We start from the raw sequence: 12,414 nt of genomic DNA on the forward strand, positions 1-12,414 counted from the left end.
AGAGGATTCAAGAGGCCCATGAATTCCTACAATTGTATATGCCTTTGGTTTTGTATATTTATAACATTTATTATAAACTGTCCACTGAGAACGATGGGGTGTCCAGATGATCTTATTAGCCTTTTGAAATGGGGTGCAGCCTAAGGTTATTTTGTCCATTCAAAGTTGAATAACGCATGTGTGAGATCCCTGAAGGCTCTCCATGGAAACCCAAGGCTCCTTGGCACAAAATGGAAACCCCGCACCACATAGCAGCTGGTCCCTGGTGGGCTAACAATATAGTCTTTGGCCATTGGCACCCATCAGCCCCTTGGTTCAGGCTGGAGTATTGAATCCCAGTGTGGATATGACTTTTATATCTTCATACAAGTGTTTTTCTGAAGACAGATTCTATAGTTTCAGTAAAACCAGAGTTCTCTATCTCAGAAGGTTCTAAAGTATGAGAACAGCTGTTTTAGGCTGTTCTAAGAAAAACAAAAGTGTCTAGGCGTACCTAAACTTTAAAATCACTTCAGTAATACATGCTTTTCATAGGCAGAGTAGGAGATCTAGCTAAATAAAAAGGGGAAAATGACTCACAATATTATCACCCTTAATCACTATTAACATTTGGGTGACTTCTTCCAGATGACTTCCTGTGAAATGATACGCCTATATACATAATTCTGAATCTGTACTCACTTTTTAAAAAACAAAGTGAGATCTTAATGTGTATAATTTTTTATAACCTTTTAAGTTTACTTTTTCTTGAACAAGTTTTTATGTCAAGAAATATTTGTCAAATATTTGTGTATATAGCTGTATGTTAGTTTATCATACCTGTATTTCATAATTCAGTTAAGTAATCTTAGGGGTTTGGTTTTCCCTTCTTGCTTTTTGCTATTACAAACAATGTTGAAATGCTGATTTCATGATTAAATGTTAGTACACTGAATTTTTTCTATTGGAACAAATTTCTGGAAGTTGAATTGTTGGGTCACTGTCTCCTGGTTACATTTTTTTAAGGCTTCTTTTGGTATATTGCTACATACCACCAAACTGAAAACTGGTAATTCTTTCTGGACAGCACTCGAGCCAGTGACTTATATGCATGCCCAAACAACAAGACCATTTTAATGGTTAGCTAAATTAGATTATTTGGGAAAAATCAAATTGTACCTACAATTTTTAGGAAGCTTTGTTTTGATGCATTGTTATTTTATTAGGCTCTTCAATGGAACATTTTAAATGAAAGAGGAAATGCTTGATTTTGCATTAATTTCTGTAATTCTTATTTCTATATAATAGCACAGTTTCTGATTAAAAGAAAAATGATTTATTTCTTAATTTCTTTACATACAAAAATGTTGTTAAAACACACATGGTCAATCGGTGATCTTAACAGCACAGTGCTATTACAGAATATAGTTTATTGCCAACTAATATTTTTATGTATTGTTTATGACCACTTGTTCAAGACCTCATTGGTACCATCATAGTTTACAGAATCTGCCTCCCTCAGTCTTTTAAAATATGAAGCAAAAAACCTGAATGTATTCTCAGATTCATCAGCAAATGTTAATACTCTAACAAGATGAGATTATAAACAGCTTCTTAAAATTGTTATCAGGAAGACAGTATCCTTTCCTGGCCAAGATTTTATTACATTTCATTTCCAGAGGTTTCAGTTTTAGAGAAAGCACTTTAAAAAATTAGCAGCAGTCATGCATTATAAAATGACAGCATATATTTTTGAGGCAAATTATACAGTTGTCCTAAAAGCTAAGTGTCATCCAAAAAAAGGTTTATAAAAAAGTCATAGTTACATATGGAAGTTTATATTTTAATAAACTTCTGAACAGATTTAAAGAATTTAAATGGATTTTTTAATATGTGAATCGGTTTTTTTCCTCTTTTCTGTGGTCCCAAATCCATCTATTTTGCTAAGAACTATTAGGATAAAATAGCTCCCCATTCATATATACAAAGCACACAGAAGAGAATACAGATCTTTTTTCTTCCTGTATTACTACAGGGAACTGAGCATGCTTATTGCCAGAGGCTTGAGTGATAGAAGATTGTGTTTATACAGGAGGGCAGTGGATTCTGCTTTGAAGTGTTTAGCCAAAATTCAATAGCCAGTGTTTTTGTTAACTGCCTGTTAGAGTTTATAGATGGTAATTACAATATGGCATGGTGTTTGTCTTCGATTGTTTACAGCCATGTTAAGAAAATATGCTTATTACTGTTCCTTTGGCATTTTAATGTTTTATTTTTTTATTTATTTTTATTTTTTATTTTAATGTTTTAGAATCTCATTTATCAAATATGTATATCATGCAGGTGCCCCCTACGGAGACAGTTCCTCAGATCAAAAAAGAGAAACATAGTACACAAGCTAAAAATAGAGCAAAAAGGAAACCTCCCAAAGGAATGTTTCTTTCTCAAGAAGATGTGGAGGCTGTTTCTGCCAACGCCACGGCCGCCACCACGGTGCTCAGGCAGCTAGACATGGAGTTGGTCTCGATCAAGCGGCAGGTACCGCGGGTCCTGTCCTGGGCGCGAGGGCTAACGGTGCTCCAGAGGCCTTTGTATGTTTCACACACCTAGCTGTGTGTGCTCTTCACAAATCTCTAAAGGGCATTTTGTTTCTCAGGAATTGGACAGAAGATCCTAGGTACTGATCCATTGATGTTTCTTAAATTAACTTTGAAATTGAAGATTTATATATATCTATATTATGTATAGTAGTATATAAATATATATCATATATATATGGTATATATATATATGGTGGATAGATAGATAGATAGATAGATAGATAGATAGATAGATAGATAGTAATGGGATGTGTGTGTGTGTGTGTGTGATTTTCACAGTGTGAGCACACCCACCACACAGCCACCATCTGGATCAAGAAAAGAAATGTTGTCTCCCAAGCCCTGTTCATTTCCCCTTGTACTGCCTGTCCTCTGGGGACTCAACATTGCTTCCAATGCCTCATTAATGCCCCCTCACTCATTACCCACCTTCTCCAAGTAGCTAACCAGTGGTCTGACCTTTTAAACCACACATTACTTTTACCTACTTTTGGGTTTTATATAAACAAAATCATACAATGTGGTTTCTTTTATGCCCAGCAGTCATTCAACATAAGAGATCCGTCCAGGTGGTAGAGAGCCATAGATGTTGTTCTTTCTCATTGGGGTATAAATATCCTGCAACTTACCCATTATACTATTAGTAGAAATTTGGGTTGTTTCCCATTTTGAGCCATTAACAAGTAATACTGGTATGAATGTTTTTTTATATGACTCGGTCAGTTTTGTATGCATCTTTGTTGGATATATGCCTACGAGTAGAATTGCTGGGTTATAGAGTATGCATATGTCCAGCATTTTCTTTTTTCTTTTGTCTCTTCTCTCCCCCCTCCCTAACTCCATCCCTCTCTTCCCCCTTCCCTCTTTGCTCCTCTCTTTCCTTTCCTTCGGGGAGGCGAGTGTGTGCAGAGGAAGAGGGAAAGAGAGTCCCGACATGGGGCTCGATCTCACAACCTTGAGATCATGACCTGAGCCAAAATCAAGAGCCGGATGCTTAACTGTCGAGCATTTTCAAAAAAAATTCCAAACAGTGTTCTAGAGTGGTTATATCAGTTATGTGAGTTTGGTTACATTACATTAAGGCTTAAAACTAATTGTAGCACTTTTGACATTTGGGGCTGGATGATTCCTTGTCATGAGGAGTTGTCCTATGTATTGTTAAGATGTTTAGCAGCTACTCTGGCCTTTACCTAATTGATACCAGTAGCACCTTGCCCCCATCAGTTGTGACAACAGAAGTGTCCTCAGGCATTGCCTAATTATACCCCCTTGGGCGTGGGGCAAAATTATTTCCTCCTTCCCATTCTGAGGCTTGCCTTTTCACTCTTTTAATGGTTCATCTTTTGGTGAAATTTTTAATTTTAAAGTAGTCCTCTCATTCTTATCTTTAACGGTTAGTGCTCTTAAGTTTTGTCAAGAACCTTTCCTAAGGTTATAAGGATATTGTCTCATGCTATCCTCAAAGTGTTGTTTTGCCCTTCACATGTTGATCTTCACTCTGTCTGGAAATGTTCTTCCGTGTATGCTGTTACATGTAGGGTTGATACTTGTGTTTGCAGGTGGATAGCTAGTTAACAGCACTGTTAATTGAAGACTATCCTTTTCTTACCTCAGTGCATTGTGACCTTTGTTCTAAATCCAGTGTCCATAGATGATCTGCTTTGGGGTTCTCTTGTTATTCCGTCCTGTGTGTCCATTCCTCACTGATACTATCCTTCCTTAATTATATGTATGTTACACATCTTAGTATCTCTGGTCTTAGATGGTAAGTCCTCCAAGATTGTCTGTCCTGGCCTTTTGTGTTTCTATATAAAATTTAGATTTACCTTCTCAGTTTCCAGAAAAATAATTACGGAATTTTTATTGGGATTGTATTGAATCTCTAGATCAAAATAGAGAGTTAAACTGGAGAACTAACCGGGACTCCTGAATGTGATCTCTCCCCCCCAACACAGATCTGTCATTCCTCTCGGTGTTGTGCCATTTCTGTGTCCAGGGCTTTGTCAGAGTTATCCCTAGATGTCTGGTATGTTATGATGCTCTTGGAAATGATCTTGTTTTTAAAATTCATCCTGGGCAGCCTGGGTGGCGCAGGGGTTAAGCACCTGCCTTCAGCCCAGGGTGTGATCCTGGAGACCAGGGATGGAGTCCCACGTGGGGCTCCCTGCATGGAGCCTGCTTCTCCCTCTGCCTGTGTCTCTGCCTCTCTCTCTCTGTCTCTCTGTCTAATGAATAAATAAAATCTTTAAAAAATAAATAAATAAAATTAATCCTTTTCTAATTATTTGTGCCTTGTACAAGGAATGGCTCATCATTTGAATCTGATTTTACACAGTACATTTAAACTGCAAATTCAACTGAGTAGCCTAATGTCCTGTCCTTAGTGTTCCGCCCCTCCCCCCATCCGTCTCTCTCTGGAATTCAAGGCAAATTGTGAACTGATGGTTTACTTTTAGTTTTTGCTGCTTTGACTTGTTGATCTTGATGGTTCCTTGGGAGGTTAAATCGAGGCCAATCATCATTTCCTAGATGGGAAGAAGGGGCTGTGACCCGGGTCTGTCCCCTTGGGTCGGGTGGCAGCGCAGAACAGGACCAAGTGTGCCCTGTGCAATCAGAGGATTGGCTTCTAGTCTTGGCTGCTGGCACAGCTGCATCCTAATCTTAGGAGAATCACTTAATCTTTCTGGGCCTCTTTTCAAATGAGATTAATCCTTGCCTGCCTGATCTTACAGGCTATCTGAGGCTGCTGCGGGAGAGAGCATTTTAAGCTCTGTTTGTGCTGGAAGAGCTCTCTGATTGGGGCTGCGAGCTCCCACATGCATTTTCATCTTCCTCTATAAGGGGACTTTCCCCCTCCGCTGAGCGAGTTCCCAGCGCTTGCCGTTCAGCATTAATACATGGAGGAAAGAAAATGAGGCCTCTGCTCCCATGGAGGTGTGACTGGCGCTACAGTCAGATAGATAAAACAGTCTTTGGTTTCACAGCCAGGGTCAGGAGCAGGAATTTTTTATTGGAAGGTAGCTGCTTGAATAGAGAGGGCTTACGTCTCCTCACTGAGAGAGGTTGTTTACCCCCTGCAGCCTGACGGAGCTGCTGCCAGAGGCCTTCGCTGACTCCACGGCAGCCGGTCACTGTCCGGACATCTTTGCTGGGTGCCTCCATCCATGTGTGGGGGCGGCTCAGGGAAGGGCTCACGTGAATACGGCAGAAAACCCGACTAACAGCAGCTTAAACAATTCAGGATTTGTTCTTATCAGCGGCCCAGTCCCAGCGCCAGTGCCTGCTGGCATTAGCCCGTCTGCTCAGTGGTGTGCTTGAGGACCCCAGATGCATCCACATGTTCTCCTCTGCCATTCTGCGTCTACCAGCTTTGCACCCTGCTAGTTGTCTCACGTTGGAAGCTTCAGAAGCCATTTTGTAGCCTTCACATCTGCGTCCAGGGCAGCCAAGGAGACTCAGGAGGCGGAGCTAACCCATCCGCCGTTACCTTAGCAGGAACTCCTTTACTTTGTGCATGCCAGAGCTTTTGCACAACAGCTCCTCCTAGCTCCGAGGGAGACACCCACCTCTGGGCACCTGGCGTGTTAGGTCTTTGAGTTGAGGAGACAGTCATACAATCAAGTAGAAGAATAAGGTCATGCACAGCTGGGAGATCTAAGTGAGGCACCAGTCTATTTTGTGTGTTTTCCTTACGAGCTGAGTTCCTTTATAGCCTGTTTCTTCTGCAGCTTGTTGCCACTCTGGCTTCTTTTCCACTTGGCATGATGTTGGCAACTAAGCCCTATTCTTACTCCAAGGGTAGACACTGAGTATTACTAATAAGGAAAATACATTAGGACGAGAGATGAAGGTTAATGAGAAATTTTTTTTTAAGATTTATTTATTTATTCATTCAAAGTGAGCCAGAGAGAGGCAGAGACACAGGCAGAGGGAGAAGCAGGCTCCATGCAGGAAGCCCGACGTGGGATTCGATCCCGGGTCTCCAGGATCACACCCCGGGCTACAGGCGGCACTAAACCGCTGCGCCACCGGGGCTGCCCGGTTAATGAGAATTTAGAGCTAACTTTTAGTTTAGAATTTGTGGAGGTTTTGCCATGTAGCTACTTGTTTCCTCTCTATACTGCTTTATTGATTTTAAAGAGAAAATGCCTGTGGTAAATAGGTTGGTCTAACTTAGAAAATGCACGTTACCTAATCACAGTGCAGTATATACCCAGTTTTATTACATAGGTGAACAAGCTGGAGCAAACGGAATAGCATATTTGACAGAAGTGCTAGGAGGCTGAAGTTCTAGATTGCGGACTTTAGAGAATTCGCTAATTCCCTGTCAATGAGTTTCTAGGCCTAAAGAGAGTTCAGTGAACATAATGCTGAACATCTGACATTTTATGTGTCGGTACCTAAGAGCTCTGAGCAAGAGTCTGAGACCATGCTGTTTGATAGGGTATCCAGTAGACATGCACTGTCATGTAAGTTCAAGTTTGGATTAGAATAGAAGAAATTAAAAGTTCGATTCCTTCATTGCATAAGCCACATTTCAAGTGCTTAGTAGCAACGTGTGGCTGATGGCTCTCATGTCAGGTAGCACAGCTTCAGGATGTTGCTGAAACAGATAGTGCTGGTCTGAGAGCTTGGCATCACTTTCCCAAGAGCTTACTGTGACTAAATTTCTGGTACCAGTTTCTTTTATTCTGACTTGTACCTTTTCAGAAATAAACTAAAGCAAATTTCAGTAAATCGGGGTCCTCAGTTTTAATTTTACTATAGAGTAAATATTATGCACATTTCCTTTTTTTTTTTTTTTTTTTCAGTTACGTCTGTGTTCTGATTTGACAAAAAGATTTGGCGTGGGCTGTACTTCCGGTAGGCTTTAAGGCCCTTACTAGTGGCAAACAGGCTGACTTTCTGGTCCTTTACAATGGTAGTCTTATTTACTGGGCCACCAGCCCCCTGTACATCTCTACTCCCTTTTAAGCCTTTTAGAAGAAGTAAAACATAGGAAATGCAAAATTGGAATTCTATGAAATGTTAAGTACTTGAAATTTTCGTCTAAGTATAAAAAGATTTTTAGAAAGAATTATTAAAGAGTCTATGAGACCATGCCCTTCACCCCTGTCTCCACTAGTCTCCCTTCCCTTCCCTACCTCTTACAGTCCTGCTTTTCTTTATCTTAATAGGGTTGCAGCTTTCAAGGGCACCTTCTGCTCATGAGGGTCTTTGATGTTTTATTTGGGAAAATGAATGTTTCTCTCCTTGCCTTTTTTTTTCTTGCTTTTTAAAAAAAGTTTGTATTCATTTATTAATGAGAGACAGAGAGAGAGAGAGGTAGAAACACAGGCAGAAGGAGAAGCAGGCTCCCTGCAGGGAGCCCAATGTGGGACTAGATCCCAGGACTCTGGGATCATGACCTGAGCCACTCCTCTTGCTTGCTTTATTTTTGCCCATGGGATTATTCAGAAGGGAAAAATCCTGGGTCAGAATACCCCCTGGTGCTTGGCCCAGAAATGTGTCTGCAGGTAGAGCTGACAAGAAAGGACCCCTTCTCAAGACCCAGCTCACTCTGGAATCCGTGCAGGAGTCAGAAACAGCCACAGATTGATGCAGTTGCTTGGTATTGTGTCTTTCTTTTGATTAGGTAGGGGCATTGAAAGATTAGGTACATTGAATCCAAATAATAATGTAGAAGAGATAATTTGTGAGAAAATGAAAAATTACCGTGGATCACCATTAGGCTTGTGGAAACTGACATACTGCTTTCTTTTCTCCTTAAAGAAGGCTGCCCTGTGGGCTCTGGCCCTGGGTAGTGCTCAGACCGGACCGTGCTCGGGGCTCTGGGAGGCTGCTTGCAGTCCTGCTGTAGAGCCTGGGCCTCTTCCCTTCTGCCTGCACTCTGCCTCCTCCACGGCTTGAGCTCAGTTCTGTGTGGTAGGAAGCCCAGCCTGGCTGCGTTTTTGTCAGACTCCAGATATAGGACTTAGGATGACCTGTTACGAAATTATGAATTAGGACTTGCATACAGGAGCCCTTTCAGCACCATGCCCTCCTTGTTGTCCCTTGTCTGCTGCTCTAAGCAAGTCAATTAAAGAATCTAGTTAGATGCTCTGAAAGAATACCGTAGGGACCTCAAATCTTGGCTACCATACAGGTCAGGTATTTCTTTGTTCTTGGGTTTTTGTTTCTCTCTCTTTTTTTTTTTTTGGTTCTGTTTTCTTTTCATACCTTCATAAAAGTTTTTCATTTTTAAAATTAAAATATTTTCTTCTTTCTCTTAGATTCAGAATATTAAGCAGACAAACAGTGCTCTTAAAGAAAAACTTGACGGTGGAATAGAACCATATCGGCTTCCTGAGGTAGGATTATGTTGACGTCATCTTAGAAGTCATGACCAAGTTGTATGCACTTAAGAATTTAATATCTATGTAATATATCTCCATCCCATAGAAAGAAAGGCATAGACACAATTTTTAAAACCTAGTTGATATTGAAATTCTGATAGGAGAAAAAATAAGATTAGCTTTTGTAAAGATATATTCACCTGTAAATGCATTAAGCTCATGTAACTCATTCGTATGTGCAGGTCATTCAGAAATGTAATGCACGTTGGACCACGGAAGAGCAGCTTCTTGCGGTACAAGGTATGAGGAGTCCTCTCCGTGGGCTGGGGGCTATGGCAGCCTTTAGGGAAAGTCCTGCCTCATCCACTCTCACTCCACCACTTGTGGGAGTGTGTTGGGTTCTGATTGGTTAGAAAGTATAAAAATACTCCAAAAGCAGCAGATTATCAAGAGTTTTATGGTTAGAGGTGTTCTAGACCTGGGGATCCTGAAAAGAAGAATGTGGAATGTCCACAGCCGCTGGCTGGGTGTCTGTAGGTATCTTGGGACATGTGATGGAAGGTGCAGATTTCTGGATGCCAGGGTCCTACTGGACTTGTTGGATTAGTCCTCTACGAGATGCAGCTACACTGCTGTGTTTTCCCACTGGTGTAATACACTGAGATAGTGCCTGCTGTTATAAGTCCCTTAGGTTTTCTTATCCAGATAAAGTCTCAGTCATGTGGGTTTTTTTTTTTTTTTTCTTTTTTTTTTTCATGTGGGTTTTTAAAAGTTGTTTTCCTCCTGTATTGACAAACAATGCTTTCTTCCATCCTTAGCCATCAGGAAGTATGGCCGAGATTTTCAGGCAATCTCAGACGTGATTGGGAACAAATCAGTGGTACAAGTGAAAAATTTCTTTGTAAATTATCGGCGCCGCTTCAACATAGATGAAGTTTTACAAGAATGGGAAGCAGAACATGGTAAAGAAGAGACCAATGGGCCCAGTAGCCAGAAACCTATCAAGTCCCCAGATAATTCTATCAAGATGCCTGAAGAGGAAGACGAGGTAAATCTGAAAAAATGGGATCACTTGCCGGGTCCATGCTTGATACTTACTTTATTATTCTCTGATGGCCTTGCTCCACTGTGGAAATATGTTTAGCGCTCAGCCCCATCAATGACTTGACTTTTACCTATAAATACCATAATATATATGTTGATACTCGTTAGTTTTTGGTCATTAGGTATATTACTCACATTTTAATTCCTGTATAGATTCTTAGTTCCATCCTGGTTTCCTCCAGCTACAAGATATTCACATTACCAACATTTCCTTAGATCAAGTAAGAACTCAGCCATAAAGTTGGAAGTGCCTTGAGCCATGTCAGTGAAGCTTGGTCACATAAAATGGGTTATCATCTCAGTGGGAGGTTAATGAACTTCTTGGTGAATCGGCACAGCTAGCCAACCAGGAGTTCCTGGGTCTGCCTCTTCTGTCCCAAATCATCCAGGCTTTGATGCTGTTTGGGGCTAATGGCTTTAAATATCGATGGGGACAATTCTAGGTTCTCTGGTTGGCTGGACCTTCCAGCCTGGTGGCTGACATTCCTGGCAGTCTCCAGGATAGCTGCACTGATGTCATCAGCTGTCTCAGCACAGCGTAGGCAGCCAGATTCCTGCAGTTGCACGACCCCACCTATGACCTCCCTGCTTCCTGGGACAGGGCTACCTGCCATTTCCCCATCTAGCCTGGCCAGCCCTGCTCCATACTTACCCCTCTTCTACAGAGGAGGAGAATGGGGCGAGGCAGAGCGAAAAGTTCATTGCCAGTCCCTTGACAAATATTTGAGTGTGTTCATTGACATGGAACTCCAAGGTTTAATTGAGCTTTACAGGAAAAGTCACTTTCTCATCAGAGCGTCTCCCAGACCATGCAGGAATGATTTGAAATTACCTATTTTGTATTGTCTGTGCTCTGCCTTTGCTCTAAGAAGGCTGGTTATAGAAGCAGCTGAGGCCCCCTCCTGACCTGAGCACACAGTGCCTCCCCTGCGCAGCATGTTGCAGGTGGAGCACTCCATGCCTATGCGCCAGTTTGAAGGGCCGAGAGGCACATCTGTCAGAAGGTGTTAAAACATACTCTTTTTTTTTTTTAAAGATTTTATTTATTTATTCATGAGAGACACAGAGAAAGAGGCAGACACACAGGCAGAGGGAGAAGCAGGCTCCATGCAGGGAGCCCGACATGGGACTCAATCCCAGGATGCTGGGATCACATCCTGAGCCAAAGGCAGATGCTCAGCCACCGAGCGACCCAGGTGCCCCTGAAACATACTCCTTTAGACTCTTTAGAGCTTTCTACCAGAAAACCTTTGTAATGAGTATACAGAATTTATATTAACAGTGTGAGTGGTTTCCCCAGCCACAGCCATGCATGGCCCAGCCTGAGACCATGGAACACAGCAGCATGTGAGCAGAGACAAGATGGCATCTTTTAGCAGGGATGCTTGTCCTGGTGCCAGTTGCCACTTTACAACAAATGAACTTCCCTGATGTCCTGGACTTAACTTAGGAAGCATTAAAAGATGAGAATTACCAGAGAAGGAACTTTAGAATTTGTAGGAATGACAGCTTTCTCCCATGTGTGTTTCCCAGCTTTAGTCTTAGGAAGTAGAAATAATAGGAAACTGGTTCCCTTCCCTCTTCAGTTAATCAAAGTGGGTGTTGGCAGGGTTAGCATAAAATTGTGGTCGTAAATTTGGGACCAGGGGCCATCACCAATGGGATGGGATGTCAGTGGTTTTCGCATATAGTTTCCTCCTGTTTCTTAGGTCTGGTTCATTCACTGACAGTTATGTTTCTTCCCTCCTAGTCCAGGAGGGCCATTCTTCATGGTCTACTCACCATGGTGATTGCACATCAAAGTACCTGTGAGAACTCTCTTCCCCGTCTCTGGTAGCATTGGCTCATAAACGCTGCATTTCCCACCAGGCAGCACGTCTTCATTTCTCTCAGGTTGTTGATCTTCCATGTATCTGTTTGCCCAGCCCTCCCTTCAAAACCAATGCCAGGACCCTGATCTCTCTTCAACGTATGATATTTGTGTTTGTCTCTAAACATTTTCACCTCTTCAGTCATTTAAATCCCTGCCCTCACATACTTTATTTCCTTTTCTTTGGTCCCTCCCCCTCCCGCCTTTTTAAAAAGATCTTATTTGAGAGAGAGTGTATACAAGCATGTGGGGGGCAGCAGAGGCAGAGGGAGAAGCAGGCTCCCCACTGAGCAGGGAGCCCTTCATGGGGACCCCGGGATCATGACCTGAGCCGAAGGCAAACGCTTCACCACCCGGGCAACACGATCCCTTTTTTTATGCTCCTTGTAGCACCAGCCTTCCTACTGCACCACCCTGCTTCTCTCTTCTCCATGTTAGTTTGCAAAAGGAGATCAAATCTGTAAGGACCAGCTCTTCTCTGTGTCCGTGAGGGGCCTAGGGAGCTTATTAGGATGCTGGTTGTCTA

General features: G+C 42.1%; 1 protein-coding gene across 3 annotated transcripts in view; it reads left to right on the plus strand.

The window, feature by feature from the left end:
• The window catches only part of RCOR1 (REST corepressor 1), a 138,436-nt gene that overhangs the window by 112,042 nt on the left and 13,980 nt on the right, over positions 1 to 12,414 (plus strand). For all 3 annotated transcript variants that reach the window (XM_025444068.3, XM_025444067.3, XM_025444065.3), the window contains exons 8-11: positions 2,323 to 2,517; positions 8,852 to 8,929; positions 9,157 to 9,214; positions 9,733 to 9,962. In XM_025444068.3, coding sequence (XP_025299853.2) covers positions 2,323 to 2,517; positions 8,852 to 8,929; positions 9,157 to 9,214; positions 9,733 to 9,962 — 561 coding nt within the window. The remainder of the gene's footprint in view (positions 1 to 2,322; positions 2,518 to 8,851; positions 8,930 to 9,156; positions 9,215 to 9,732; positions 9,963 to 12,414) is intronic.

Source organism: Canis lupus, chromosome 8, assembly GCF_003254725.2.
Source record: "Canis lupus dingo isolate Sandy chromosome 8, ASM325472v2, whole genome shotgun sequence".
NCBI lineage: Eukaryota > Metazoa > Chordata > Mammalia > Carnivora > Canidae > Canis > Canis lupus.